The sequence below is a fragment of the Dermacentor variabilis genome, chromosome 2, assembly GCF_050947875.1.
Source record: "Dermacentor variabilis isolate Ectoservices chromosome 2, ASM5094787v1, whole genome shotgun sequence".
Classification (NCBI taxonomy): Eukaryota; Metazoa; Arthropoda; class Arachnida; order Ixodida; family Ixodidae; genus Dermacentor; species Dermacentor variabilis.
The window spans coordinates 99,631,416-99,659,032 of record NC_134569.1 but is presented as its reverse complement, the minus strand read 5'-3'; the positions used below and the strand labels follow the sequence as shown (position 1 = coordinate 99,659,032).

The 27,617-nt window shown below is 42.9% G+C and overlaps 2 protein-coding genes across 4 annotated transcripts in view; one reads left to right on the top strand and one right to left on the bottom strand.

The window, feature by feature from the left end:
* Nucleotides 1-17,121, top strand: part of Ipp (inositol polyphosphate 1-phosphatase) — a 33,856-nt gene extending 16,735 nt beyond the window's left edge. For both annotated transcript variants that reach the window (XM_075681469.1, XM_075681470.1), the window contains 4 exons: nt 581-798; nt 1,807-2,068; nt 4,748-4,922; nt 6,500-17,121. In XM_075681469.1, coding sequence (XP_075537584.1) covers nt 581-798; nt 1,807-2,068; nt 4,748-4,922; nt 6,500-7,031 — 1,187 coding nt within the window. In that variant the 3' untranslated portion in view covers nt 7,032-17,121. The remainder of the gene's footprint in view (nt 1-580; nt 799-1,806; nt 2,069-4,747; nt 4,923-6,499) is intronic.
* Nucleotides 17,122-22,815: 5,694 nt separating this feature from the next.
* On the bottom strand, nt 22,816-27,492 carry LOC142572388 (uncharacterized). Of its 2 annotated transcripts, none has more exons than XM_075681471.1 (3): nt 27,141-27,492; nt 25,348-25,588; nt 22,816-23,676 (listed from the first exon to the last, which is right to left on the bottom strand). In XM_075681471.1, the coding sequence occupies exons 1-3, from the start codon at nt 27,271-27,273 to the stop codon at nt 23,160-23,162; spliced, it is 891 nt and encodes a 296-aa protein (XP_075537586.1). In that variant the 5' UTR covers nt 27,274-27,492; the 3' UTR covers nt 22,816-23,159. The 2 variants fall into 2 exon arrangements, with proteins under 2 accessions (XP_075537586.1, XP_075537587.1); XM_075681472.1 differs by having other exon boundaries at nt 22,816-23,673.
* Nucleotides 27,493-27,617: the final 125 nt, after the last annotated feature.

Below are 27,617 nucleotides of genomic sequence, written 5' to 3'. Positions count from 1 at the left end.
CTGTTTAGTGCAGTTTCCCGAAACCTTTGATGCAGTTGTTAACATTTACTGTGTGATCTTCACTGTTTGTACAAACCATTATGCTGTGGCACCCATCAAGCTGTTGTGTGCAGCATTTACTTAGCTTATGCAGCCATTCATAAACATCTGGCAATGCAAGATTTCACCTGTAGTAATTCTATCTACAGGAAAAGCCTGCATAATACTGCCACACAAAAGGGACACGTTGTGCTATTCATGACGCAAGGAATGTGTTAAAGGGAGTCCATGCATTACTCAGTGCCCCTTAGTGGCTGCTCTTCAGACCAGTTCTGGCGCACAGATTTCCACGTTGGACAGCACTGAGAATGCCTACTAACAAGTATACGCTGTTGTGAAAGGAAACAGCATGTCGTTCATTACTTCAAATTCAGGAGCTGTGCAATGAGGATGGGAAGTTGCGAGTGTATTGATTCAAGCGCTTTGAAACCACCTTTGTAATCCCCCCCTTGACTAGTCAAGCATTGTGCCAACTTCCGTGCAACCCTGGACTGGGAAAATAGTCTGTGTTTTATGCACCTGTCAATGTTCCCTTGCACAGAGCACCAGATAGAGTGGTCCTTGCTGCTTGAGGCCCTTGTGTGTGCGGCTGAGAAAGGAGCCCAGCTGGCCAGGGCGTGCCGTGCGGAGGGGCCTCTGTTCCAACTTCTGGTTGAGGAGAAAGCTGGTTCTGAAAGAAACCCTCGCTTTGTGCATGATTTCAAGACCTTGGCTGATGTGCTAATCCAGGAGATGGTGCGACATGACCTGTCCTGCCTGGTGAGTCACTCACGTACCTGTTGCACATACGTTTCCACCCATAGGACGGATTTTAGTTGCTAGTAGCTTATGCAGTTTGTTTTTGTGTCTCATTCTGTCATGCTTTCTTGTTTTTTCTTGTAACCTATGCACTTCACTTGGGCATGCTGCACCAACTATCCCCTCTACAAGCCTTAATAACAAGCAAAGAAGCACCCAAGACAGGTGCTACACTTGTACCTGAAAGTTTACCCAGAAGGCAAGCCATAATAATATGCGCCTTTCACAACAAGAAAGGATAAAAGGGAGAAAAGTGATAAAAGCTGCAAAACGTATGTGAAGCAATAAATTCTGCATGGAGGGAGGATCAAGAAGACTGGATGATATGTGTGTGCCTGGTCCTCCATCTGCACAAGCGGGTCAAGCATGCGTAAATCACCTGTCTATATATTGTGCATTACTGGCCGCGTCTGACCGCCGACGTCGCCCGTTACGTCAAGACATGCCGAGACTGTCAACGACGCAAGACACCACCGACAAGGCCAGCAGGATCAGCAGGATCACTAGCATACATCAGATTTCTTGAGGGTAATTGATGCATCGATGGCTTCCATGCGGTGCTTGTTTTACTTTGTGCTGTTACTGTTATTCAAAACATCTTTAATGTCTCAATTTGCATTTGGTTTTGCACCACGTTAGTTACTATACATAAATACCAACTAGGCCACTCGTCATTTCTCTTTAAGTATGTGTGCCAGCCAGGTAGGTACCGGTGCAGCTGACTTGTACTAGTACTGGCTGGTTGGTACCACAGCTGCAGAGGTGTATGGGCTGGCGTATATAAATATATTATTTTCACTATCCTACTGGCGTGTATATGGCTTGTACTGGTACATATAGCTTGTACTGGTACACATAGCTTGTACTGGTACACATGGCCTGTGCTGCTACGGATTCATACCAGTGCCAGCAAGGTGCAAGGTGCCTTTGCACTTACAAGGTTCTTTGTCGTTTTCCTTTCAATTTTAGCATCCCGAGCTTGGGAAGTCCTTGCGGGGGGAGGAGAGCAACAAGTTCACGAGCAGCCACGGTGAGACCATATGTGTGGAAGTGAAGGCAACACAGGAGGAAACAGCGTGGCTCTTGGAACGTGTGCTTGATGGGAACACTGTAGCAGCAAGAAAGCTGGCCCATATTGTGCACTCAAACCCAGAGGTTTGTGAAGACACAGAGCTAAACGATTGCCCCATGGCCTGTGTCTCCTCTCTTGGAATTTGGATAGATCCTATTGGTGAGTCTGCCTGCTATTAACATGCTGAGCACTGTTAGAAGGATAGTTTAGAAGGACGGCAGAAAGATAAGTGCAATATGTCTGCTATGTTGCAGAAGTGTGTCAAGATTTTTGTGCTGAACTTTGCTGATGTACTGTTCCTTGCAAAAACACAGCAACGTGAAGTATGGCGCAGCTAGCACACATTTGGGCTCTGGTGTCCAAAATGTGTGCCGTGGGTCCACAGCTACATGAGGATGTCATGGTGATCACACCACCACATTCACAATTGAGCCTTGACTCAGAGTTCTCACCTGATTCCACTGAGCATGTTCCTTGACTTATGTAAATGCTATGCTTCATTAACACTTATTGGCAATTGTGGTGATCAGGAATTGCTTGACAAGTGCATCTCTGCTCTAATGGCTTTAGATAGACAATCGGAGGATTTGGTTATGAAGTTTTAGCTCGGAACTGCCAAGAAGTTTCATTATAAAGCACATTAACCACTTCACTTGAGGAGGGGCACTGCCCTTCAGTTTCTGGAGTTGAGGTGTAGTTTCGAGTGTAGGAACATTTAAGAATATGTGAGTTAGGATTAACTTCAGGTGTTGTTTTGTTTCTTTTGGAGTGTATTTACTTTCTTTTTATACATGGTAATGCGTAATGACCAATGCTGTCAATTACGAGAAGATGTATTACATATCTTATATACAATATAGAGTGTAGAGATGACACTGCAGGAGTCCCGATGCACATGCCTTGAGCTCACTCTCTGAACTTTCAAAAATGGTACACTTTAGGTAAACAACACCAGTGGTATATCGTTCATAGTCATCCTTACTTACTCAGAATATGTTTTGAAGTGCTATTAGTTATTTGTTTATGTACTCTCATGACCAAAGCATTACAGAAAGGAGTGCAAAGAGAATTGTGCAGAAAGCATCAGTGGCGTACCAACTATTTCTCAAGTGCAGGGGAGGGGGGGGGTCAAAGTGCATACGCTCTGCGCACAAGGAATTTTACCAAGGAATTTACTTGGTAAATCACAGCCACCTGCCAATAGCTTTATTGAGGAGGAAATGTCATTAGGTATAGATTGTTAGTGCAGATAATGAACAACAGGTGCCCCAGCACAGAACCCTGTCAAATGCTGTAGTTGCAGGATTCAGAGGTGAATTGCAATCGCTAGTGGTGACCAACTGTGTGCATTTGGAAAATAAACTTTCAATCCATTTTACAATGTTGCCTTCTAGATTAAGAGCACTTTGTTTTAAAGGCATTAACTTGTGACAGACAGTGCCAAATGCTTTGGCAAAATGTAGGAATGTGCCATCAGCGAAGTACAAGTGATCAGTAGCTGAAAACAAATTATTAGCAAATGTCAGGAGTTGTGTTTCACAGGAATAATTCTTTCTGAAACCATGTTGATTATAGCAGAAGCTTTTTCTAGGAAAGCTACTGTCTGGCTGGGGATAGCGTGCTCCATAAGTTTGCGAGGTATCCTTGTCTGTGAATTTATCTCTAGCTGTTAGGACTGTGAGTGTTGGTCTTCTTCAATAAGGGAACCACCTCATTCAACTTCCATTTGTCCAGAAAATTACCAGTTGTTGATAGTTCAGCAAATCAATTACAAGTTAATTAACTATTGTACTAAGTAATCTTTACTCAAATGACAATTACTTGGTTATTTTTTTGGACAAATGTACTTTTCATGGTCAAAAGTAATGGTGAACGAACTTCTCTGTACTTCACATTTTCCTTCATGTTGAAAGTAGCTTGGGCATTGTAGGGTCAAATATTCATTTTAGGGCATAAGTTGTATTTGGAAAGTTGCAGAGCATGTTATAAAATGCAGTGAAGTTGTTTCCATGGCATTATCTTTTACATGGTTCTTTTTTCTGGGCTCTTATGAAAGCCTGAACAAACAAAAAAAGTCACTGTGCTCAGGCATGGCATTCAGCATACCTTTGTTGTGAAGATAGAAGTTCGCCATAGTCCTAAATGATGATATGCTAGTGCTGAATGTGGATGCAAACACTCTTTTCTGACTTTATTCTCATATGAGCATTTGGGCTTCATTTTTCAGAACCCTGTTGATTGCGTTGTAATCCGTATATGCAAGAATTTAATGACGTCATCTTTCTATATTTCATGTGCTTTCTTCAGAGTGCAGAAAAAAGAACCACATAAAAAATAACCTCAAGGAAACAACTTGGTTGTGTGCTTCTGGCCGTGGTCTGCAATTTTTTCAATACTTCTGCCCTAAAATGAACAATTAATTAGATATTATCAGCTAGCTAACTAGTTGCACTTGAAAAAATGGTGAGCAATTTGGGGTGACTATGAACATTGTACTGTTGGTTTCAATTACCTAAGATAAACTGCCAAAAATTAGCTACCGAAAGTTTGGTTCAGATTACATGAAACACCCAGTATAATTTCATATGCAGAGACAGGATAATGTGACTGGATGTTCAATGCATGAGCAGCTTGCAGTCAGGCAGAGCTATCTTTTACACATATTTTAATGAGCAAAAATTTTGTTTACATTCTGTGTGGCATTGTGTGACAAAGTGCAATGAACGTGAGAGTTCTCTAGGGTGTCTGATAGCGTGTAAACAACCTAGACATCCCATCTGATGTTGGTGTTACCACTTTTGCAAAATACACTCTGGATTCTGCTTTGTGTTATTTTAGACTCTACATCTGAATACATTGCTGGCAAGTGGGGTGATGAAGGTGAAGGGAGCAGCATCGTTAGCTCAGGTCTGCAATGTGTCTCTGTGCTGATTGGCGTTTATGACCGTGGCACTGGTCTACCGGTCGCTGGTGTCGTAAATCAGCCCTTTCATCACCTGGACGACCTTAACAGGTGAGCTCCTTGTATGTCACTTTTATTGGAAGTAACCTTGTTCTATGCTATGAGCTGGCGCAAAAGGATAAAAGCTTTGACACTGAAATTAGTCTTATGAGCCAACAAGTGTAGCCATTGAAAGGTCATACACATCCATAGTCATTGTCATTATTTTAATACTGATATATTTTACGCAACTTACAGTGACTGATCTGAGACCTTTTTACAGCCATGCTACATCTTCTTGTTGCTGTTCAATCCTCCATTTGGTAAACGATTCATTGAAAACTCATCACCTCATGCATGGCGGTCTTTCCCCATATCTGGCCCTTGCTCCATAAAGCCCCATACATCATCATCTAGCCATTGAAAGTTATGTAGCTTTTCTTTGTTGTCACATACACGTAGCTGCGCCCCAATTTCTCATTGCATTTCACTTTTTGTCTAGAGTGAAATGTTAGTCAAATGGCAGCCAAAGATTATTCTTTGTCACGGTTGAGCTATATATAATTGGCACGGTATTTAGTGTAATTGTTGCTCAGCTACTCAGCGAGTGACAATATTGTTATGTGGTGGTGATTACATGCAAGCTGGCAGGCAGGCGATGTTTGTAATCAAGCTGCTTATTACATGTACTTGTGTCCACCAAACAATGATGTAACTAGATGGAAGTAGCAACGGTCACAGTTATTGTTGGATGATTCGCCTTACAGTTGGTTTGTATGTATAAAGCATAATCATGTGCTCTATCTGTAGATCATTCAGCACTCTGTGTGACGATTTGAAAATTTTCTACATGCATAGTGTACACGTTAGAATGACGGACCTGTCATACTAGAAGCAGCTACTGTATCTTAAGCAGAAGTGAAAGAGGGTACACTAACAACGGCGTGCCCAAAGGAAAAGAAAACAGCAAAATAGGAAGATCACAAGTGAAGTCAGTGCGGCACTATCTTGTCCTGGGCTCAGTGTTGGCGCTCCTGCTGCATGCCTGGTGCATTGAAGCTTAGGAGGATGAAGAGCTTAGTCCATCTCTGGAATGTTTACAGCTTTGGAGCAATAAAACTTCTACATGGGCCCTAGTGTGACAAATCTGGTTACACAAGCAGTGGCTTTGAAAACTTGTGACAAAGACTGTATACGTATTTTCTATGTCATTGGTTGTGTCTCAAATTTTTCAAGCAACATTTTCTGCAATTTTGGCACCAGTTTGGAATGTAAATAACTCTTGTACAAATAATTTTTTTAATGAGCCTTATAAATATTCTGTTGGTGCTAGGAGTAGCATGTACCGTCTAGTGCCTGATTTCAAACAACACATTTTGTTCTCTCGTAATATTTTTGAGGGGTTAGTGGCTACCACGATTTATGGCCATCATTTCTAGGCAACTTTGTCAAGTGCCACTGTGAAAGCATCTAAATTCATCCAGTTCTTATAAGAGTACGGAACTGGAAAGTAATGCTCGCAAAGGAAAATTACCAAGGAGTCGACTTTCTTTTTGTTTGCTTGTTTATATATTTCGCATTGCTAGTTCCTTTGTTAAAAGAAGCAGCAAAAAGTGTGGTAATTGTTTGCTGCATTTGGGTGCATGTAGGCCTGTAGGACGTTGCTACTGGGGCCTGACTCTGGGCGCACATCAGTGGCACAGCCGTCACTTCTGTGAGGATGAAGACCCTGATCCGCTGCGAAGGCGTCACCATCCACGTGTGCTGCTCAGTGCCAGTGAGAGCAATGCTGTCGTTCAAGCCCTGGAAGCTGCCGGCTGTGACGTGCATTTTGCTGCGGGTGCCGGATACAAGCTGCTGTGTGTGGCACTACTCCGTGCCGATGCGTACCTTGTCACGCAGGGCACGACTTTTCGCTGGGACACCTGTGCACCGCATGCCCTGCTCTTGGCTCGAAATATGGGCCTCTTTGCAGCTGTTGAAGAGGCTGGTGTTCCTTGGTGCGTGCCTGCGCCTGTCAGCTATGCTGATCCCGATGAGGAGCTCTGCGACAAGGTGTCTGGGGCCGCTCTCTGGCGCAACAGCCGGTGTCTGTTTGCTTGCCGCAACTCTTTCAACTCGAGGCTAGTTTTCGATGCACTCAGGGCGTCTTCTGTTAAAGTTACAAGTGCGGTGTCCTGAGCAATTGTCGCCTGGGCCACTGTGGTCGGTATCAGAAGCACACACAAATTTTTTTCGTTCACCGCTTTCCTGTGGCCAGACGTGGAAAAGTCTTGCTAGAGTGTGTAGCGAGTGCTTTTAAGGCGGCCTGGATAAGGTAGCTTGGTAACATGAGATTACATACAGATAGTGCTGAAAGGAGGAAAATGGAGACGGTTTAGCAAGTTGCAGTTGGCGTGCACACGAAAAAGTTGAGACAGAGCTGCAAATGCCGCAGTTTTACACTGTACTGCTCAGTTTGTATTGCATTGTTGCTAAACTTTTTGTTCACCGAATGCATTTAATGGCAAAGTTGGTGTGCGATTCTAGGCATGCGTATCTTGCTCCTTTTTAGCAGCTATGCACTGGCTGAAGAGGCGAGGTGGTAGTAAATATAATGAACAGGACAGGTACGCAAAACAGTAATAGTGATACTGTGATGCATAGCGTGTAGGATGTGACAGTTTGCTGTCACAATTACCAGCTGCTGCATTCAGCACATATGGTGTTCTTGAAGCAAACATGACTGATCAGCATGTCCAGAAATGTTGCTTAAGGAAGCATGAGGGTAATACACATATATTTCGAGCATCCTGCTCTGCTGTTCCTGCTAGCTTACTTTTGCTTGTCTTGTTTAGCTTACAGTTTCTTTTTTGCCAGATTTGTCTGTCCTACAATGTTGCTGCATTATCAGCATTTTGATTATGCATTCAGGATAAGAGTTCAAGCTACATGAATTTAGCTTGTTATATTTATTGTAGGTGTGATGGAGTGTACTGCTTAAATGCAAGTTGTGATGCAGGTGATGCAGGAAAAAAGGTGTTATTTTAATGTAGATTTAGCTTTATGACTACTGGCATTGAATGATAAAAAAAGCGGCACCATTGAGAAGTGACATCAGAGTGACTAAATAAGAGTAACAAACACTCTGCAATTCTCTTTAAACATTGAGGAAATCATACTTGTCACCTGCCGTGGTGGCTTATGGGCTGTAGCGTCCTGCTGCCGAAAACGAGGTCACAGGTTCGACTGCTGGCCAAAGTGGCCTTACTTCAATGGTGATGAAATACAAAAACACTCGCGTACTTAGATTTACGTACACGTTAAACAATCCCAAATGGTCATAATTAATCCTGAGCCCTCCACTACGGCGTCCCTCATAACCGTGCGTGCCCCTTTGGTACGTTAATGCCCACTATTGAAAAAAACTATACTTTCATTAATCATATCTGAAACATTGCATGAAATATCCTTGTGTTAGGGAGTGCTCACTTGCCATGGCTCCTTCGAAAGGCTCAGCCAGTAAGTGATGGACTTTTAATGAAACTGCATATTGCATTCCTAATTTTAACTAAACTCGGGAACATTGAGGGAACAAGAAAACCGGACAACATCCACTTATGTTTCCAGTGCAAATGTTTACATTTGAGAGTTTTAGGTTAGGGGACAGAAGCACTGGAGGACGCAAACCACCGGGCATACAAAAGAACCCAAAAACGAGCATGAGGGGCCCACAATGAAGTTTGCATCCCTAACGCTTGGGTGCGGTTTGCGTCCCCTAACTTAAAACTCTCTGTTAGCTGTGGTAGACATCATTCCATGTATAAGAACGCATGCATTTTCATAATTGCGTAGGAGAAATTGTTAAACCTGTCAAATGCATTGTATTTAGTCTCACCATGTACTTTATTTACTCCATTAATGGGTGTGTGTAGATGCCTCTGTTATGCAAAGTCTGCAGCATAACACAAAGTGTGCAAATATCACAGCGCAGGACTTGTAAAAGCAATCTGAATGTACAAACAGTCATTATTATTTATAATATTCAATCGTATTAACATATTCAGCAGAGGTGGCCAAAGTTTCCTTTTGCACTGTTTCAAAGGACACTAAAAGAACATCTGAAAAGGAAACAGAATTGACTCAGAGTGGCAGCTTATTCTTTCAGAACTCTTGTCTGCATTACTCTGGCAGAAAAAGCCTATTTCGTACCGAAACTGTGGCGGACGATGTCAAGGCGAGGTCACAGATTGCTTGGTATTTCGACATGGTTGGGTCCCTCTACTTGAAAAAGGAAAGGAAAAATTGCTGCATTGAGTCCGATATTTCCTTGCTTTTCAATGCAATGTTGTTGATAAACAGTTATTAGTTGATAAGCAGTTACTAGTTCTCCAGTATGCGCTGCCAAAATCAACGATGCCTTGGGGAGTTGGTATGAGAATGTGAGAGTTGCATTGCTATTTTTGTTGTTGCATTATTTCTAACTGACCAAGCTTCCAGTTATGGTAACACAGTCCTAATTATAATGCCAGAAGTCTTATTTACCAATCTAATCAAACTTAATATTTCATATATAAGCAACACCAAAATTGTGAATAGCCTCGAAGCTATGTGGATGTTGACATTGACTGCCAAAGAGCATAGAAATCAGTTTGGCTGTGTGCTGATGGTGATAATAGAAATCTTCAATTATTTTCTTCCTCCCGAGTGATAAGTAAAATAGTTTATGCACAACAAGCATTTGTCCATCCTGCACTGTAGCATTTTATTGATGCTTTTGGCTCTTGCGTGTGCTCTTCGGAGATCTGTGAGTTGATGATGAAGCTCCACAATTATTGCCTGTATTAGTGTCATCAGTAATACTTTTAAACTGGCAAAGCATGTTTTTCAGCTATCTACTTTAAGGAAAAAAAGAACACCAAGAACATTTATTTGACATGTTGGACCATCTCTTGAACCATGGCTTTGTAGAGAGTGGGTATCACTATACCTTGTGTTGGATGTAAATGTACTTTTGAGCCAAATGAAGGTTTTTAAACTTATGTTATCCCTGCATACGCTGCACGATGCTAACATTGATCCTTTTCAAAGGGTACTTTTTACATTTTGACACTGCAAATGTACTTTGTAGACACAGTTTGAGTCGTGAACTGTACGGATGGTAGCATGTGACCGCAGTAAACTAACTAGCATTCAGCATGAGTCATGATTTTAGTTTGTGCACAAATCTTTTGTGTGCAAGTTGTTTGACCAGTGTTGTGGTTTCAGCAATTTGTGGCATACACACCAGGAAGTAACTTGCACATGAACATTGAGGCACTTCTACCATTTCACCAAGTTCACTTTACTAATGTTCCAAGTTCATTATCATGTTATGACTGTTGTACAAATCGTTTGTAGTGGTTCGTATACATCATATTTAAGGAAGTGTTGCTGCACAACTACCTGCTGTCCGAAAGTGCACATTGAGTATAGGGGACTTGCATAAGGCCGACAACCTTCTGGTGCAGTCAGTTGATGCTGGTTTTTGGCCGCCATTGCGAGGATACACACGGGCCGGCTCTACAGCAGCCAGTCGCTTGCCACACTGCATTCTTGTTTGTTCTGCATTGTGTCTTCAGTGAAGCCTCACTGAAATTTGACAAGCTGATGTACAGGTCTGTGCTGCTAGGCAAGCATTGTCTATAGTTCCGGCCATAAGGTACACAAGTGTGTAAAATTCAGTGCAGTGTTCAATGCACCAACTTCACCTTGAAATTGGCCATGCATGGTTTTGCTGATAATTTGCCCGTCTTTCACACTAAATGTTCACACAGTCAAGTGTAGCAGCTTTAAATGACCAGTCAATCAGTATATTTAAAGATTGTGCACAGCACACACAAGGCTAATTTCGTTTTTTGCACTCATGAGCCTACAGTACTGATGTAATGAACTGTGTCACTTGCCTAAAGCCATGTGGGCGAGAGCAAGCGTGTTTCTTGAGTCAAGGATGAGATGCTGGACAACAGTGACTGCGATAAGCTGACAGGATCTTATGGCTGACTACTCCGTTAGTGCACGTTAGTGAGACTATACTTTGTCCATGCTAGATGACCACGCAGAATTGCTATACCAATACATGACATATCACAACATGCCACGTTTCCTGGTTCGCTTCGCCCTTCCTTTTTTGTCTCTCTCTCGCTCTGATGGAGTCCAGAATGGCAAAAGACTCGAGAAAATTTTTAGCTCTCGCACTCAAAGGTCATGGTGCAAGTCATGGCACAATGCGGGAGCAGGCCAAGACATTCCGCCTATCTCTTTGCTGGGAATCAAGCTTACATTCTCAGGACCACGATATGCGGCGAACACTCTATGTGCATGCCAGAACACAGCAGCAAACTTAACAAGACCTGTAGCATAGCACGTATGGCCCACTAGCTTTCTACACGGGTCCTCCAGTATCCTTCATGATGGTGGTGGCAAACCAATGTGTACAGAGGGTTGTCGGCATTATGCAAAAGGTCTATTGAAGTCATATCTATTACTGTTACATGTAGTGCTCTTTAAAACCTTGAAACAGAAACTCAACCTTCCTGAGTGCAATGCAAATGAACCAGTTGTATGAAAATAGACCTTTTTCTGACATGCGAGTGCTACCAACGGCTGTGCAAGCGCTTATGGGAAGTGTGTGTGCCGCAGAGGCAGGCTTTTCACTTTTGCTTTCCTCCTGCGCTATGCGAGCGCATGTTAGCAGTAATAACTGATGCAAATTTGGCAAGGTGGCTCGTGTCACTGCCTAATTCAAACAAGAATGTCTTGTTTATTGTTTAGTTGCGACGGCCTCGCATCTTGCAATGCCAACCATCTAGCATTCCCGCACGCTACTGCTTCTCCTTTCTTTTTCTTTTTGTTTACAGCTGTGCTGGGAAACCCCTTCATCTATTGACTGCACATACCTTTCGACTGTGAATAATTCTGGGTGATAGTCAAAATGAAAAATCAGTTATAAAAGGCAAAGTGCAGTTTGAATATTGCAGTTTGGGTAGACTCGGTCTAGGTCCACCTTGTTTAATAGTCAGCTTTTTACAGGTGAGCATTATTTCACTTTTCAATGCGAGGTAGAGGAGTTCACTTCAGTTCCTTGTGCAATTCTTTTAAAGCTTTTCGTTTCATTTCGTTCTATGTTTGTTGTGCAGTAATGCAAAGTGCACCATTTTGCTTAGCTGCGATTGGTGGATTAATGCCTGAACCATGCTGCATATAGCATGTGCCCAGGAACTTAACGAAGAGACCCTACTAAGTTTTTATGTAGTGCAGCTGATTAGAATGACTTTCAAAGAGAGAGAGTCACCAAGCAGCAGCAACCTATTTCACTTGTGAAAAATGTGCTCAAATGAAAATGGTATTGGGAGCTACTTCCTAGTTTCGGTAGATCGCGGCACACGAAGGTAATACTGGGAGTAGTCGGGCCATAAATTCGTTCGTAGCACAGTGTTTTCTCACGACAGAGACGAGAGTATGAAAGAAATTTTTTGTTCTCCCTCTTTCCATTTCATTTATTTTACAAGTAAGAATACTGCGCACCCAACCAGCGAGCAACCAAATGGCGAGCGCCCTTGCTGTTCCTAAAACCCCGGAACATACATTTGCTTCTCTTGTCAGACCACTGTGGCAGCAGAAGAGGCACAAACAGCTATTATTTTAGGAAGCCATGCTCTCTTTGTTTACTCACTGTCTGAAAAGATAGCATTCTTTAAATGAATTTTTTAACGATGCAGGCGGCATGTTTAAGGCGGAACTTAGCTCCTCATGGTGGGGCGGCAGCTCAGTGATGACCGCGTAGACTGTGTTATTTCCTTCCCATTTCTTGCATAGAGATACAAATGTAGATGCTTGTGGGCATGTATACTTATGTCAGTATAAGCATCAAAAAAGCGGCGGCACCTTGTTCTTTCTCTAAATTTTTTTTTTTCCCGCGGTGCCGTGGCAAACGGTTGCCTGGGCGAGCCTGCTTGCTCGGCATACACTCTTTCCCCATAGTGCACCGTGCACCCGCGGGGCACTTGTGGGATTGCCAGAAAAAGGTTTCTTGGTTCTACCTTTCACTTTTCATGCCTAAATTACATTATTTTGGGGGAGTGGAGGGGGGGGGTTAGGTAGGAAACACCAAAGTGAAAACATCTTTAACCTTGCTCTTGTTTGATCTCGGATGGTGTTGCATTTAATATGTCGTCACACTGCTAAAGGGCCCCCAAGGGGGGACGATGCACTTCAAATACTTTTTATTTTTAAAACAATTTGGATAAAATTTGCACAGTTAATGTGCTCTTACCAGCCGATTCCAAAAAAGCTATTTTTTTCCTAGGTTAAGTATTTTTCATGACATCGAAAGCAGAATGTTTTTTTTGTTTAGAACCTAATTAAATAATTAATAGAAACTTGCATGGTAAAGCACAGCACACGGAATCAATTCTGAATGTTCATGGTTGTCAAGGTATAAGCCATTGTTTTAGGCCATTTGGAAGCGACATTATAGGTTGTCAAACTTAGTAACAAAAAATGCTCACCTTGATACTAGAACAAAAGGTTAGTCTGGAAAATTTTCTCGAGAAAGTATTATAAAAAATTTACTTCTTGATGCACCACATCTGTTTATTACTAGGAAAAAAACAGTTATGATAGCCCAAGTAGAACAAAAGATATTACTACGGCAAACAGAAAGAGCATGAAAATCGTTGCTTTGAGAAATCAAGGAAAAAGTTCCAGCACACCTTTACTGCAAGAAAAACAACTATAATTCATCAAAATGCACCAGAAGCGCAGTCTGGGTGCATCCTGGTTTTCCACTTTTCCAAGTTCCAGTCAATTTCTTGCTGGAGCTGATAGTGTGGTGGTGGTCTTTCTCTCTTGGAGCCAGTGCCTGCTGTAACAAACATGTCCATCTGTCCCAAAATTGCAGATGTGGAATGGAGAATTCCAGTGTTAAAGCACAGCACTGCTTGTCCTACAGCCACTTCCACTGCAAAGAGCGGTGCATGTTTCACTTCTGAGGCCCAACTCCTAATTACCGAATGCAAGCTCTCATTGGAGTTCTGTCTTGCCTCGTTGGCATCTTTCAAGCAAAGCCTTTTCCGACAAGCGGGCACAAACAGATAGCAGTGCTTCTGCGACATCTGTTGGTAGGCTGTAGACTTGTCTCGGTTCAGGCTCTCCCTTTGCTTTTGCAGCATTATGCCGACACCCTGAACTTTCACTAGCTGGGCACAAGCTGTGGTCCGGGCATTCAGCCATGGATGTGACGTGGCGGTGCGTGGCCATCACAGCTCTTTGCACACGTCCCACATCACCTTCACGAGACTTCAGTGCCCGACCATAGTATGCGCTCAGCTTGGTTATCAGTTCACCTGTCAGCCTGCCTCTTCCATCAAGGCCTTGCTTATTCTCGCATCTGTGCTTCTGCACCAGGTTTCGCAAGGCTGTCCCCATCCGTTTTTCCATGTGATTTGTACAGTCCTCTTTCTTCACCTCAATATACCCATAGACTTTTGCCTTTGAATGGCAGAAAATGTTTTGCTGTCGCTATCACACAACATAGTTGTGCAGCATAGGCCATGGCATTCGAATGGTCTCAGAAAAAGGGTCAGAGCTGCCTCCACTTCCATTTGGCCAGCGTTGCTATCAGTGTTTTTCTGGCATTTACCTTTATGGTTTGCGCTTCATTCTTCGTAGCCATTGGCATCGGGCTGTGAGCCTATCTCACATGCTAAGCAATAGTTGGGCAAAACCACCCAGTCGGACATACCCACTGAATAGTTCAATCACTGTGCCAACACTGATGCGGGAAGAGTGGCTGCGCATCATCCACGTGCCATCGTAGCTAGCGGTAATATTGCCTCTGTGGCCAAAACATAACTCTTCGTAAAGAGTTGCAACTTTTTGCACATTTGCTCATAGTGGCATACGCTGCTTGCATGGAAGCGGGTGCCAACCTGTTCTCTTAATGGCACTGGTATGTCTTGTGGTGCATGACGCGGTGAGAAATTTCAATTGCAGCGAAAATAGTGTTCATGTTCGTCTGCCCATTGCCAGTGGCCACCATCGCTCTTGCGGCAAGAAGGTTCACCTTGACTGGGTTGCACGTTTTTGTGCTGTCCACCCGCAGCCAAGTCCAGTCATTGGCGATCTCGCTGCAGTTCTCATATTTAACTGACAGCTTGAGGGCAAGTCCATAATCACGGTTACCTCTGACGATCGATGCAGGTTCACAATGCACATTGCAGCATAAAATTCCAAGGAGCAAGTTGAGAACACAGAGATGTACTATTATATACAGAGTTGCACAGTGCTGCGAGTCAGGTGCTGATGCCTCGCTTCAAGTCTCGAAGGGCTCTATTTTCCGCACTGTTTCCGGGGCCAACAAAAGCCGTTCGAGCGTCACTTTTTCATGGGCACACTTTGCCTTCACTTCGGCATCGGTCAACACTTTGTCATCAATTCTTAGATGACTGGAGTTAGCTTCAGGCAGTGCTTCAGTGCTGTTTCCGCAGCATCGCTGGCGGAGGGAACGCGATCTGTCTCAAACTTATCGCACGGTTGCGGTGCATCTATGCTTCATTCCCCAAAGTTGATCAACAGCTGTGATAACTGCTCAGGCTTCCTCCGGTGACCTTTCCATTTTTTCTTACCAAAAGCATGCAGAGTATGATACTTCTTCGCATTTCCAGGCATAGTAAAACAATGCTCTGCCGAGATGTAATGCGAAGTACACGCAAGCCTTTCAAAATGGTGCTGGGCAGTACAAATTTCTCAAGAAGGCTGCTCCCAGCCAACTGGGTAGCGCCATTTTGGTCACGCGCGTCGGCTAGCCATTAACACTGGCCACTGCTCTTCATCTCTTATGGCTCATTCACACCGGCGACTTGAGAAGGTCATGCGACCAAAAAGCGACCGAAGGCAACTGATGTTCACTCCGACAAGCACGGCTGAGCGCGACCCGCAAGTCGCGATCCCGGAGATTATCGTTCTCAGCAAGAACTCTTGGAATCTACGCGGAATTTGTCGCAACGCGGGAGCAGGCCAGATGTAGACACATGAAAGATCACTTCCAGTGTGCCGCTGATTGGTTTATCAGTTTTGCGACCACGGTCGCTCGACTGAAAAATCGAGCAGCGAGCGACTGGCTCAAAATGGTTGCTTTTAGAGAAATGCGACCATTTACGACCAACTTGGTCACGCAACCACTGTCAGTCGCCGGTGTGAATGAGCCTTTAGGCCTTGTCTTTCATCCAGAAAAGACACTTAGGGTTGCTTACCAGAAAAAAAGACAAAGCTCAAAGTGCGCTCTTTTGAACAAGACCAAAATGGCGCTGAAATCCTGGGCTGTCTGTGCTCAATTGAAAGAGCCAGGCACTCGGTTTTCGTTTTTTAAACACTCATCACACTGGAAGTTGATGGTATACGGCTACGAAAATTTGTAAATAGGTGTGGAAGGAAGTCAAGGATGTAGATATAAGGTCAGCGAAAATCGGGTTCTTTGGACGATTTTCGGTTCCGAAGTGCCGCGTCCCCCCTTAAACATGTTCGTGTACATATATTGCTTGAGCACAGTGCGCACCGAAGTACATACAACTTTCTGAGAAAGCAGTGTATGCAATTTGAAGCTCCTGATAAGATAAGTTAAACTATTCCAAAACGTCTTGCCAGAATGCCATCACAAAGAAAAAAATAAGTCAGGGACATTTATAAGATGTTAAAATTGTGACTTAGCCTTGACCATATCTTTTTCGAAGTTTTCTAATGTTTTAGAGAAACTTCTGCAGGATAAGCACTGTATAGTGGAGCTATCAGTATATGCGATCGAGAAAACAGTTCAGGGGCCCTTAGTCAGTTTGGCATTATTAACCTCACTTGTGGTTTCTCACTGCCTTTTAAGAAAGGGAAACCATAGCACAAGGTATTTGAAAGTAGTACAAACTAAGTACACCCGAGTGCTTAGCAGAGCCACTAATGACAGTTTTATAGTTACTGGCCTCCTGATGTCTCATTAGTATGCATATAGCAGTCAGCACTATTTGATAATGAATGCTTTTTACTATCTTTTATATTGTGCTTTCTCTTGAAGACATTTCCATAATTGCTTGACACATAATGGAAACAAAGGTGTTATAAACAGTATTAGTAGTCATTGCAGGTGAATGCTCATAGAGAAGTTTATTACTTATGTGGAAATTCATTTACATTTTAGTGTTATAGTGCACATTTTCTATTTCATATTTGTGATGACTAGACCGAACAAGTGTTGTGCCAGTTGCATTTGGCTTGATGTCTAGAGTTTTTTAGACCTATACAATACCATAATATACACTCACTCTTATACACCAATATTGTATGTATAATGTGTACATTGTCAAATTTATTTACCATGTTCTAAGCTGCATAGTGTGCATTTGTTGAATGTTAACTGTTGTCACTGTGGTGTGCACGTCAGTTTGTTTGCACGCTGTTGTTAAGGTTTGTTTTTGATTTTACACTGTTGCAATCTTTTACATATGTTGTGGAGGAATGCGTCTAATATAAGAATTTGCATAATAGCTGCCATAGTTGCCAATTTACCCATTTTTATCCTTGCAAGGCAACAAGCTAACAAGGTTTATTTATCCAATACCCACATACTTTTGAACAACAAACAGTCTGACAGACATATACGAGACGGACGAGAGTTGAAAGCAAGCATCAAATGCCCTGAAGAGTGCTGTGAATCATTGTTCGTTGCCAGCAGAGTATGCAGTGACAGCTATCTTGTCCAGCTGTTGTTGCCCGCTGCTGTCTACAATAATTCTGTGAGCGTGACATGTTGGTGTTGAAAACTTTTAAGCTCTAAGCTTCCCAACTCATGAAATGCTTCTTGTCTCTTGATGCCAAATGGTATCACATATATGCAGATTTATGTCTGCTTAGTAGAGGAAGTAGCCTGTTCTTCTTTAGCTGAATTATTCCCTTGCCACTATTTTAATCTATGATTTTTTAAACCTTGCCGACGGTATTGCAGCATGGAATAACAAAGTGTTACACAGAGCGAGAATTTTTCAGGAGGTGAAATAGTGCCGTCACCCACATCCCAATGTTGTCATAGTGCAGTGCGTGGCATCCAGGTTCCATCTGTTGTGCAGAATTTGCTTGCGGCTAAAAGATACACGTGCCAATTCAAGGCCATTTGCTTCTTGCCACTACTTCACATCAAGGGTGGTGCTGTATTCTTGCACTTTTTGATGGTTCTAAATGTCTCAAAGTAACTGAAACAACTGTGTCAATTCCGGGGCAAATAAAGGCGTGACGTTTTTCTCGCTTTAAGCAGAAGATTCAGTGTTTGACAGTGCTCGTGCAACTTCTGCCTTCTTTCCTGTAATAATCAATTTTACATTAATGAGCTTGCAGGAGGAATTGGCCATAAGCAGTAATGCAGAATATAGAGCTGTCGTGATATACAGAGCACTAAAAGACCTTTTCCCCATTGTTTCTGCAGAAGAGCATTTAAATCATTCCATTTAAATGATGGCAACACACCTGACATGCTGCACTGGAAACCTTGTACTCCTTCCTTGCCTCACAGTGACAATATTGGGCTGCTTGAGCATGCTGACAGGTTCCTCCTTAACACTTCTTTACCCATTATGCAGTATGAAGAGCTGGTTTTGCGACACGTTGGATACTCCATTTTTATCACACGCCAAAGAAATAATATAGCCACGGGAAAATCGCAGAACGGTGTGCTTTCTGGTCACTATGGTCCTCTTGTTGCCGCTATGAATGGTTTGGCAGCCTACCTTCCTATGGGGCGTGAATCTGGCAAACACACAGATTATACTGCACGATTTTGTTCCGCTTCAAAGAAACTGTATGTCGTAAACACCAGTGACAACTTTCCCATGTATTGGTGTTTAGGGCATTCAAATCTGGCACATCATTTCTTTCTTCCGAGCTTTTTTTTCTTTTTTAAGGCAATATTGCATTTACTATTGCGTTCAGTATGAGCTACAACACATAAGCATGTAGCGAAACACTCTCCCAAGCTAAATACTGGTGCTGGCTGGTGCTGTGTTCCCAAATTAAAAAGAGAGGGTTCCACTGTTCTTCATTTTGAACATAGCCCATTTATGCCTGCTTTTACACTCTTCCCCAGGCTTGAAGAAATCTGTCCCACAAAAATGATCAGAAAAGACCGGTGCCCACCTTTGTGCAAGGTGTGTGTCATACATGCAACTGGAAAAGACTGTTGTCACCTCAGAATCTAGTGTTTGATTTATTGTCCCTCGATCCGTCAGCACACAGGTTTCTGCATCAACACTTGATGCTTACATTTGCCCTTTCTCTCTTTTTGCGTGCAATCGAAATAAACGTCGCTGTGAGCTTTCTCTGTCTTATCTCCACTGTTTCACCACACAAAAAAGTGGCCATCATCTGTCCTAATTATTTTCTTCAGACCAAGATTTGGGAGAGAGTGAGAGCAGGGGCAATGTTAGAAGCAATAACCACATAACCCTCTCTCTTTAAGTCAGGGACACCACACCAATCGGCACCAATATCTAAGCTAGGGGAATGTGATGGTACCCATGACATTATTTAAAATGAAGCAAACTTGTGTTACTGTGCAGCTCTGTTAACATTCAAGCATGTCCCTTCAAGCAGGTCAGAATGTTGTTGCTAAATATTAACAGTACAACTTAGTATTTACAGATGAAGAACTTCTCCTTCCCTATTGCAATATGGTGTGCAGTTACCATGTTATATCCTACACTGCTGCTCAGTGAAGAAGAGCACCCATTTTCTCCATAGTTTGCTTTCATGCGTGCAACATAGAGAATTCCAATGCCTTTCTCCACTGTCCAACTTCTGCAAGACCAAAACCAATAAGGACAGCTTGCGAATGGATCCACACGCATTAGTTTTCCACTGTTTACTGCTTGTGCACTTTTGCTATATAAACTGTTCTGCCATTAACCCCTTTGCAATGTGTCAAGCTTTCTTTTGTACGGTACTAGAAATTTCAGTGCTTCCTCACTTGGTGAGGTTTACTGCAGCAGCCAGAAGGGTTGTGTATGCACAGTTTATCTAGCTGGAAGCACTGCCACCAGCAACTAGTCTCGTCGTGTTGTTGAGGCAGTCACCACATTGCTTGATGTGCAAGAAAGATGCCCCTTCAGGCAGATGGCATGCGCCGCTTGCTGCACTCGGTAAACAGCACAGTTCACTGGCCAGCATAGTTAACTGGAACTTGTTTTTGTATACTTAATATGCCACATAAGTACTATGACCTGCCGTGCCGGTTCAGTATCAATGGCATTTTAGCATAGATAGCATGATGTCACAGATGGATGGCAACCACATTCATTCACATAGGCATAAAATGCAGAAACGTATGCGAACTGATGTTTCAGTGCATGTAAAAAAGAAACTGTGGTTCAATTCACACTAGAATATGTAATAGCACGCATCATTAGAAAGAGGAATATCAACAACTATTGTTGCACAAAGAATTTGGAAGGAGGTGTAACACGGTGCACAGTTGGAATACAGGTGGAGAAAAATCGGCGATACAGATTGGTTGATCTGAGTTGGTGCACTCTGGCCTATTTGCTAATTGGACACACCTGTCATATCGCATGCTGTACGTGCCTTGTTTGAAGGTTATAAAGTGCCAGAAAGAAATGCCAGCTATTGCGACAAACATTTGATGGAGATGTTTGCCACTGTCTGAGTCATTGCAGCATTTTCGGGATTGCAAAGCATATAGCAAAAATTGTAAACCTTTCAAGTACACTTGTGTAATTGTCACAAATGGCAAAAGCTGCTGAAAATTTTGTCAAACAAATTTACAAACTGGCAATAAACTGTTTGTGATGTACGCATGACTCCATTTACTACACTGAACAGTTTTAGCCAACTTCCTGAGTGCTCCCAATAGAAATGTTTCTTGTGTGAGCAGTCTGTACTTGCAGACTGCTTGTCTATGATGTCGTGTTAGGACACATTCACAGCTTTCAGAAGGCAGCTGTAGCCAAGCATGCCAAATTAAGGTGCAGCTTTATCGCATGTTAGTGGCACCCGAGCTTAAAGGGACACTAAAGTGAAAAATGATTTATTCTCCATCAGTAAATTACCGTTCTATCACACCAAAAACACCGCTCTTACAACGATAAGACGTTTGGTAAGCCAGAAAAAGCGCAAGAACGAAATACGGGTGGCGACGCCTACTTAAGTTCCCGCATCTGGGGGCTGTGACGTCCTGAATTTTGATGGCATCTTCTAGGGCCTACTCATTATACATAGCGTTACAGGTTGACTACATTGTGTTCTAAAGGAACCAAATATTAAACATGGCAAGTTTCGGGAACCTTTATTCAGCCAACGTGGCCCAAATGCGAAAACATACTTTGGAATCCCTGACGTCACGCTGACGTACCAGCGCTGGAGTTTCGGCGCGAAATTTAAATACTGATACTTGGACTTCATTTTCTCTTCTAATAATCAAACTATATTTTTAAATAACTTCCTGCAGGGTTCTCAAACAATGCTTCATTAGTCTAAACTGATTTATTGTTTCGCTTTAGTGTCCCTTTAACAGTTGTGGCAATGATGGTGGAAGCCACCCTTATATGCTGCAGCAGAGCAGGCATTCTTGACGTGTGCTCTTGCACAGTGAACATGAACATGCTGGAACCGACATGTCAATATAATCGTTACTTTGAAGGAGACGACATTAGTGTGTATTAGCATAGCATTACCATTTCCATTACCAATACTGGCTGCCATGACTGTGCATGTATGCAGTTACTTGGCTTTTTTAAGCTTACAAGGATGATTCCCCCTGCTTAGCATCATTGTGTAACAACATGGCAGTGCCCAGGCTAAGCACTTCAATCTTAATTCGGCTGTGTTACTTTTTTCTATCGTGACAGCAAGAAATAAATGGGAAGCATGCTAATTGCTTAGTCTCATCTCATGCTGAGAACAAAGTACAAGCAATTTTTTTTAATTATTGAAATCATTTCTTTTTCAGGTTGCTAAGCCTAGAGAGAGGGCACTGATATGGGAAAGTGTGTCACCTAGGCGATGGTGCCACAACGTTAAGCATTGATCAATGCTGTGCATTGCTGTGGTGCCATATGTTAGGTGGAAATCGACTCAATTTCCTTGCCATAATGACTATCAGCTATAACAAAGCAAATAAAGTTTCTCACTGATATCAGTATGTAATGAATCTATGCTTTTAATGAATACCAGATATAGCAAAGCATTCTCGTGTAGGATGGAAATTCATTATAACAAGGTTCAACTGTAACTTAAAATTTTTGAAAATCATTGTGTATAGAATTAGCATTGATAAAGCCAAGCAACAAGTACAGGGAATTTCATCTAGCATATCACTGCTAGTTGAGCAGTGACCGCATTAGATACAAGCGTTCAGTGTAACAAGGATTCTCAAAACTTCACATTCGATAGACCACTTCTAGCTGGTTTAATGCACTGTGTAACCTTTGAGGGTAAAATAAACTAGTTCAATGCAAAATATTGGTGCGCACACAAGAAATCCATAATATTTTGTTCTCGTGCGACTCTTGACAGCGATGCTAAGCAAGGTGACTTCTGATACTCATCACAGTATAAACAGTATGCACAGTAGAATCAATGACAGGACGATAGCAAATAATATGCCAAGCACTTTCATCAATGCACCGAGGTGACCAGTGCCAGGATAACTTGCAACTATTCCAATCTGTGTTTATTCCAAATCTGCCATTAGCAAATGGCTGGGGCCCAGCCTATATAGGCAGTAACCAAGCCACTTTCACCTACCAGAGAGGGCTAATGGCTGATTTGGGATTAAAACAGATTGGAGTAGCTTTAAGTTATTGTGGCCGATATTTCAGGGAAGCAAGTAGATTGCTCTCTCAACACAAGCCAGACAAGTGGCTCGACTTGTCCAAAAATATTTCAAAGCCAGCGAAACATTTCATCCAAGGCATTTATTTAAAACTGGCCTTGTTTCAATTAAAAATAAAGTGCATTATTGTTACACGCAGGTTTTGAGACTCGGATGCATCTTTTAAATACAAGGCAAAAAATATCAAGACCGAATCATTTGAACTAGCATTTCATTAAAAGAAAAGATGCTTGGAATGCCAACAAGCCCCAAAAGAAACTGCGACAAGTGACTTTCTAAAAGCAAGAAGTCGTAATGGGTTGCTCTGATATATGAAAACATCCCAACTCTTCCAGAGCATGTGTGCACATGGTAAAGGTTGGGAGAAATTCACCGTTGGAGATAGAGCCAGTGGAAGTATCAAGCCATCACGTACCACAAGGGCCCTGGTTAGAGCGAATCTTCATTCTTAACTGACAGTTTTCAGCATGTGCCTTGTTGAGCTGGTTTTGTAAATCGTGGCACCTCTGCTTGAGCAACCTTATCTCGTCGCACAAGGCAGACATTGTCACTCCAGTCATTGTTGTCTGTGTCCCAAGTGTCCTGTGTTCATCTAGGCACTGTGCATCCAGTCCACTCAAAGCACTGCACTCGTCTGTGACTGGAGGGCACTGCTCGCATGTTGCCACTCGGATCACCAGTGGCCGCGAAGAGACTGTAGTCTGAGAATCTCTTGAGGCTGGCAAGCGCTCGAGGGTTTGCTGTGTGGTTGGCTCTATGGGGCAGGCATCTGGTTCTTTCGTCGCCATGCCTTTTTTTCTGCAAGGCTTCTTAGATGCAAGGCTGGTAGGGTCTGCAACTTCGCTCGTACTGGTTGCCGAAGCGGTTTCTGCAGATGGCTTCGTACCATCTGAGCCATCGCACAGGAGGCGCTTTTTGGACCTGCTGGAGAGAAAATTTAAAGAAAGGCAGCTCTCGCAGCATTTTTAAATACATAACTGGTAGTCGGCAAAGGACAGCATGCAGATTGATTTGTGTTACTAGTCTACAAGGGCAACATTGCATGTCTGGAAATGTGAATTTTGTTAAATGAACTTTGACATGGGATTGTGAAGTTCAGCTGCTGCTATGATTCAATTTCAATGTACAGTCTTACACCATTCTCAGGCTGAACATGGTAGTCGACAAATAAAGCTAATTTCTATTTGTAGCTAGTGTGGAAGCTCGGTATTAGAAATGCTGCAACAGGCTTCAAGGGACAAGTCATCACTTGTGCATTCTTTTTACCAGTGGACCATACTGTAAGTGTATCTTCTAACATGAACAACAGCATCAGCTGTTTTTTAGAATTTAAATGCTTTGAACAAAGTATCAATGCGAGACTTCCGTTTCGTGCTTATAAGGACAATAAAGTCAAATATGAAGTTGGGCTAGATTGAAAGACTAGGCTTCTGTAATAACTAAGTCATCATAGCAAGAACAGAGCTTTTGTAAGCGAGAAAAATGACGAAAAAGGAAAATCTGAGTGGTGCCACCTGTTGTGGGCTATGGTACCTTTCATGTGACGTCAGCACTGACTGATTCATAGAGGGAGGGTCACGTCAAATCACCTATTCCGGCGCTGGCGGTTCAAATTAAGGAGCAGCTGCAAGACCTTTGGCGGGAACAATGATAAACCTCTAAACAAATAATCTATTGATGTAGCTCAACTTTTTCCTTCAGTGTCCCTTAACAAGGGAATCTTGCCGGCTTCTAAGCATGTCCTACAACTTTTTTCCTAAATGCAAGAGGTACTTGTACAATCATTGCACACAATGTGTGCTGGCCTCACAAGTAGAATAAGACTGACAAAAAAAACTGCAGATGCTCCAATTAATGGAATACAAAATGTGACTGCAATGGCTTGAACTATCACAATGTTCCAGTATTTGCCTGCACCACCCTTCATACCTCACCTGGCGATTATGATCGCATACCCTTGGATGCCATTAACATAAATGAATGTCCGTCTGTGCAGTACCATTCTAATGAATCCACGCAGAATGGTTTTCACAACAACGGCATGGGTACAAGCTCCCATAAAGAAATGATGACTGATAATACTTTCATTGTCACAGTGACAAGCCCTAGGCTTTCTTCAAAATGAGCACCACATCCGCCATGACGCAGCAAGTTGAAATGTACTTTGATGTGATTCCACCTGGTCGTCGCATGAACTTATAAACCAATAAAGTCTGTACCAGTTAGCTCATTTTCCAGTCGCACAGGTTATGCCATGTTGCCTCACCATAAAAGAAGGTTAATGCTTTCTAGCAGGCTGGAATCGTCACTGTCTTGGATATAATAAGATCCAGTGCATAACTGCAGGTCGGAAAGTTTCACTACAAACAGTGACAAACACAAATGTTGCAACTTACCAACAGAGTTGCTATTTGTCTGTTCTATTTCTTTGTTTATAATTTGGTAATTTGGGGCTTTAGAAACCTGGCACAGTGGTTCAATAATGATCTGTACCACGTTCCATAGCACATACCCAATGTAAGATTTGCTTTAGGTCCTCTTGAACTGTAACTGCTTGTGGTAAATGCACACACTGTGTCAAGCAGCTCCACTTACGGTGGGTGTGTTGAAACTGTAGGAAAAGCTTCTGAAAGGCGCCGATGCGGTAGGGTGCTAGCCTTCCGTCGGATGCACTCAGCGGAGCGCTGCATGTAGGCAGGGTATCCTGGAAAGATAGACGGCACTGCATTGGGCTTTAAGCGACGCCCTTTCATGCAGTCCTTGTAGTCCTCCAGCCTGAAGTGGATGCTGCACACTTTCGCTGTCTCGTGTGGCTGCCACAAAGTCTTGTTGGGACCTGGAACAAGATTGCGTGTTTACATTATTCTTCCTTCACATTAAAAAATTAATTTCTGGGGTTTCACGAGTCTGAACCAGGATGTGATTATGAGGCACACTGTTGTGGGGAGTCTGGATTAATAATGACCAGCCGGGGTTATCTAATGTGCACCCAACGCATGGGACACTGGTGCTTTTGCATTTTGCCCCTGTCAAAATGCGGCTGGAATTCAGTCCCGCACCCTCGGGCTTAGCAGCACAAGCCAAAGCAACTACACTACCAAGGCAGGTAACCTTCACATTATTAGCATGAAATGTGCTGAGGTTTTGGTACTTTGTTACAGTAAAAAATATACAGTAAAAGATTTGTAAATGTCTGTAAATAGCAAGTGAGTGCTTGATATTACGTGGCACCACCTCTTGTGTGTTCACTGCCTTTTAGTATTAACAGGTCACATCATCGCTCTGCTGAAGTGATGCGACACACACGTGCTTACAACTGCCAGGATTGCGAGTCTACCTTGCAGATGCGTCACAACTCTACAACTCCCTTTTGTCCCATTACTAAGTGTAATCAATTTCTGCTGCATTTCTTAGGCACTAATATAATCAGGAGGCAGTTCAACAAGGATGACAAAATGTTTCCAAGACAGTAATAGTTGAAATAGTGTTTCTACACTTTCTTTTTATTGATTTACAGGTACAAGAACACACAGTTCAATTCCATTTCACAGATGGTGCATTCGCATTCATTGCTACTAATGAGAACGCCCACATTCCCTCGTAATAGAATAAATATATGATGCCCATGTAATTTACTGCAAATAATGATCTCCAACCGTATGGGAATGTAATACTTCAACGTGATATCTCTTCATAAGTATGTCCACCCTGTATGATTATGGCTTACTGTAGTGCAAAGGAAGAAAGAAGATACTGTGTTATAATTTTTTTGCCATAACGCACAACTCTAAGCAACTTAAACTAGATAACATGGAAGTAACGCAACCACGACACGTCTGGCTGTCCAACACAGAAAATCTAATTCTTTGACGTCAACGTCAGCTAAGGCATACTAATCTAGAGTGAACATTTCAACCAATGCTTGACGCTAATTACATATAGTAAAGCAATGAAGGGGGCTAGTTGGTGAACGTTCATGATTATACTGCGCTTAGTGTTACACACTGACGATTTTAAGTGAAGGACAGGACGTGGACGCACTGCGCTACGTACGTCCACGTCCTGTGCTTCACTTAAAATCGTCAGTGTAACATAAGCGCAATATAATCATGAGCTAATTACATAATTTTTCGTCTGCAAAACAACATGTAACCATTTATCAGCATGCCAAATATAACAATAACGGTCCCGACACATTTCTTTTCAGGAGCATCAATTTGCTAGCTAACATCCTAATGGCCAAACTACGAAATCAGGGCTATTCACGAGTAGCGTGGAGGAGAAATTTCAACGGTAATTGGCACAGGCTATTCGAAATCTGCGGCGCCGATGCTGTGGAGGCTATCGCACGCTCAAAATGATCCCGTCACAGGAAACTCTCGCCTTGCCTTCGCGTGAGATGGCTTTGATCCATGCTTCTCTAATGTCGGTCACGGGAAACTCGTGGAACGACACACTAGGCTCGCCGTCAAGTCTTGGTTTTCCCGTATATGACGAGCAGTAAGGCACGCAGCAAGTCATGCTTTCGGAGCGACCAGGCGCAACCGCGATTATCACAGCTCTAGTGAAATCACATGTCAGGTGTCAGCTGCCCACATAATAACGTCAGCAATATTTCGATTAAACGTGACTATCGCGCAGAAACCATCCGCTCATACAGTCCTACGCGTTTACTACAGCAAGCAACGCGGGCAACGCGCGCGTAAAAACGCCATGCTGGTAGGTGTAGACAATGCCTCCTTTACTAGATGCCTGCCGCGTTGTCCGGTAGCTCGGGCAGCTCGGGTCGGGGCCCTCTCCCTTTTCTCTCTTCCGCGAAAAGGCAATGAGCGCCTCTCACGCCAAACAACTGCAACTTGCAATCA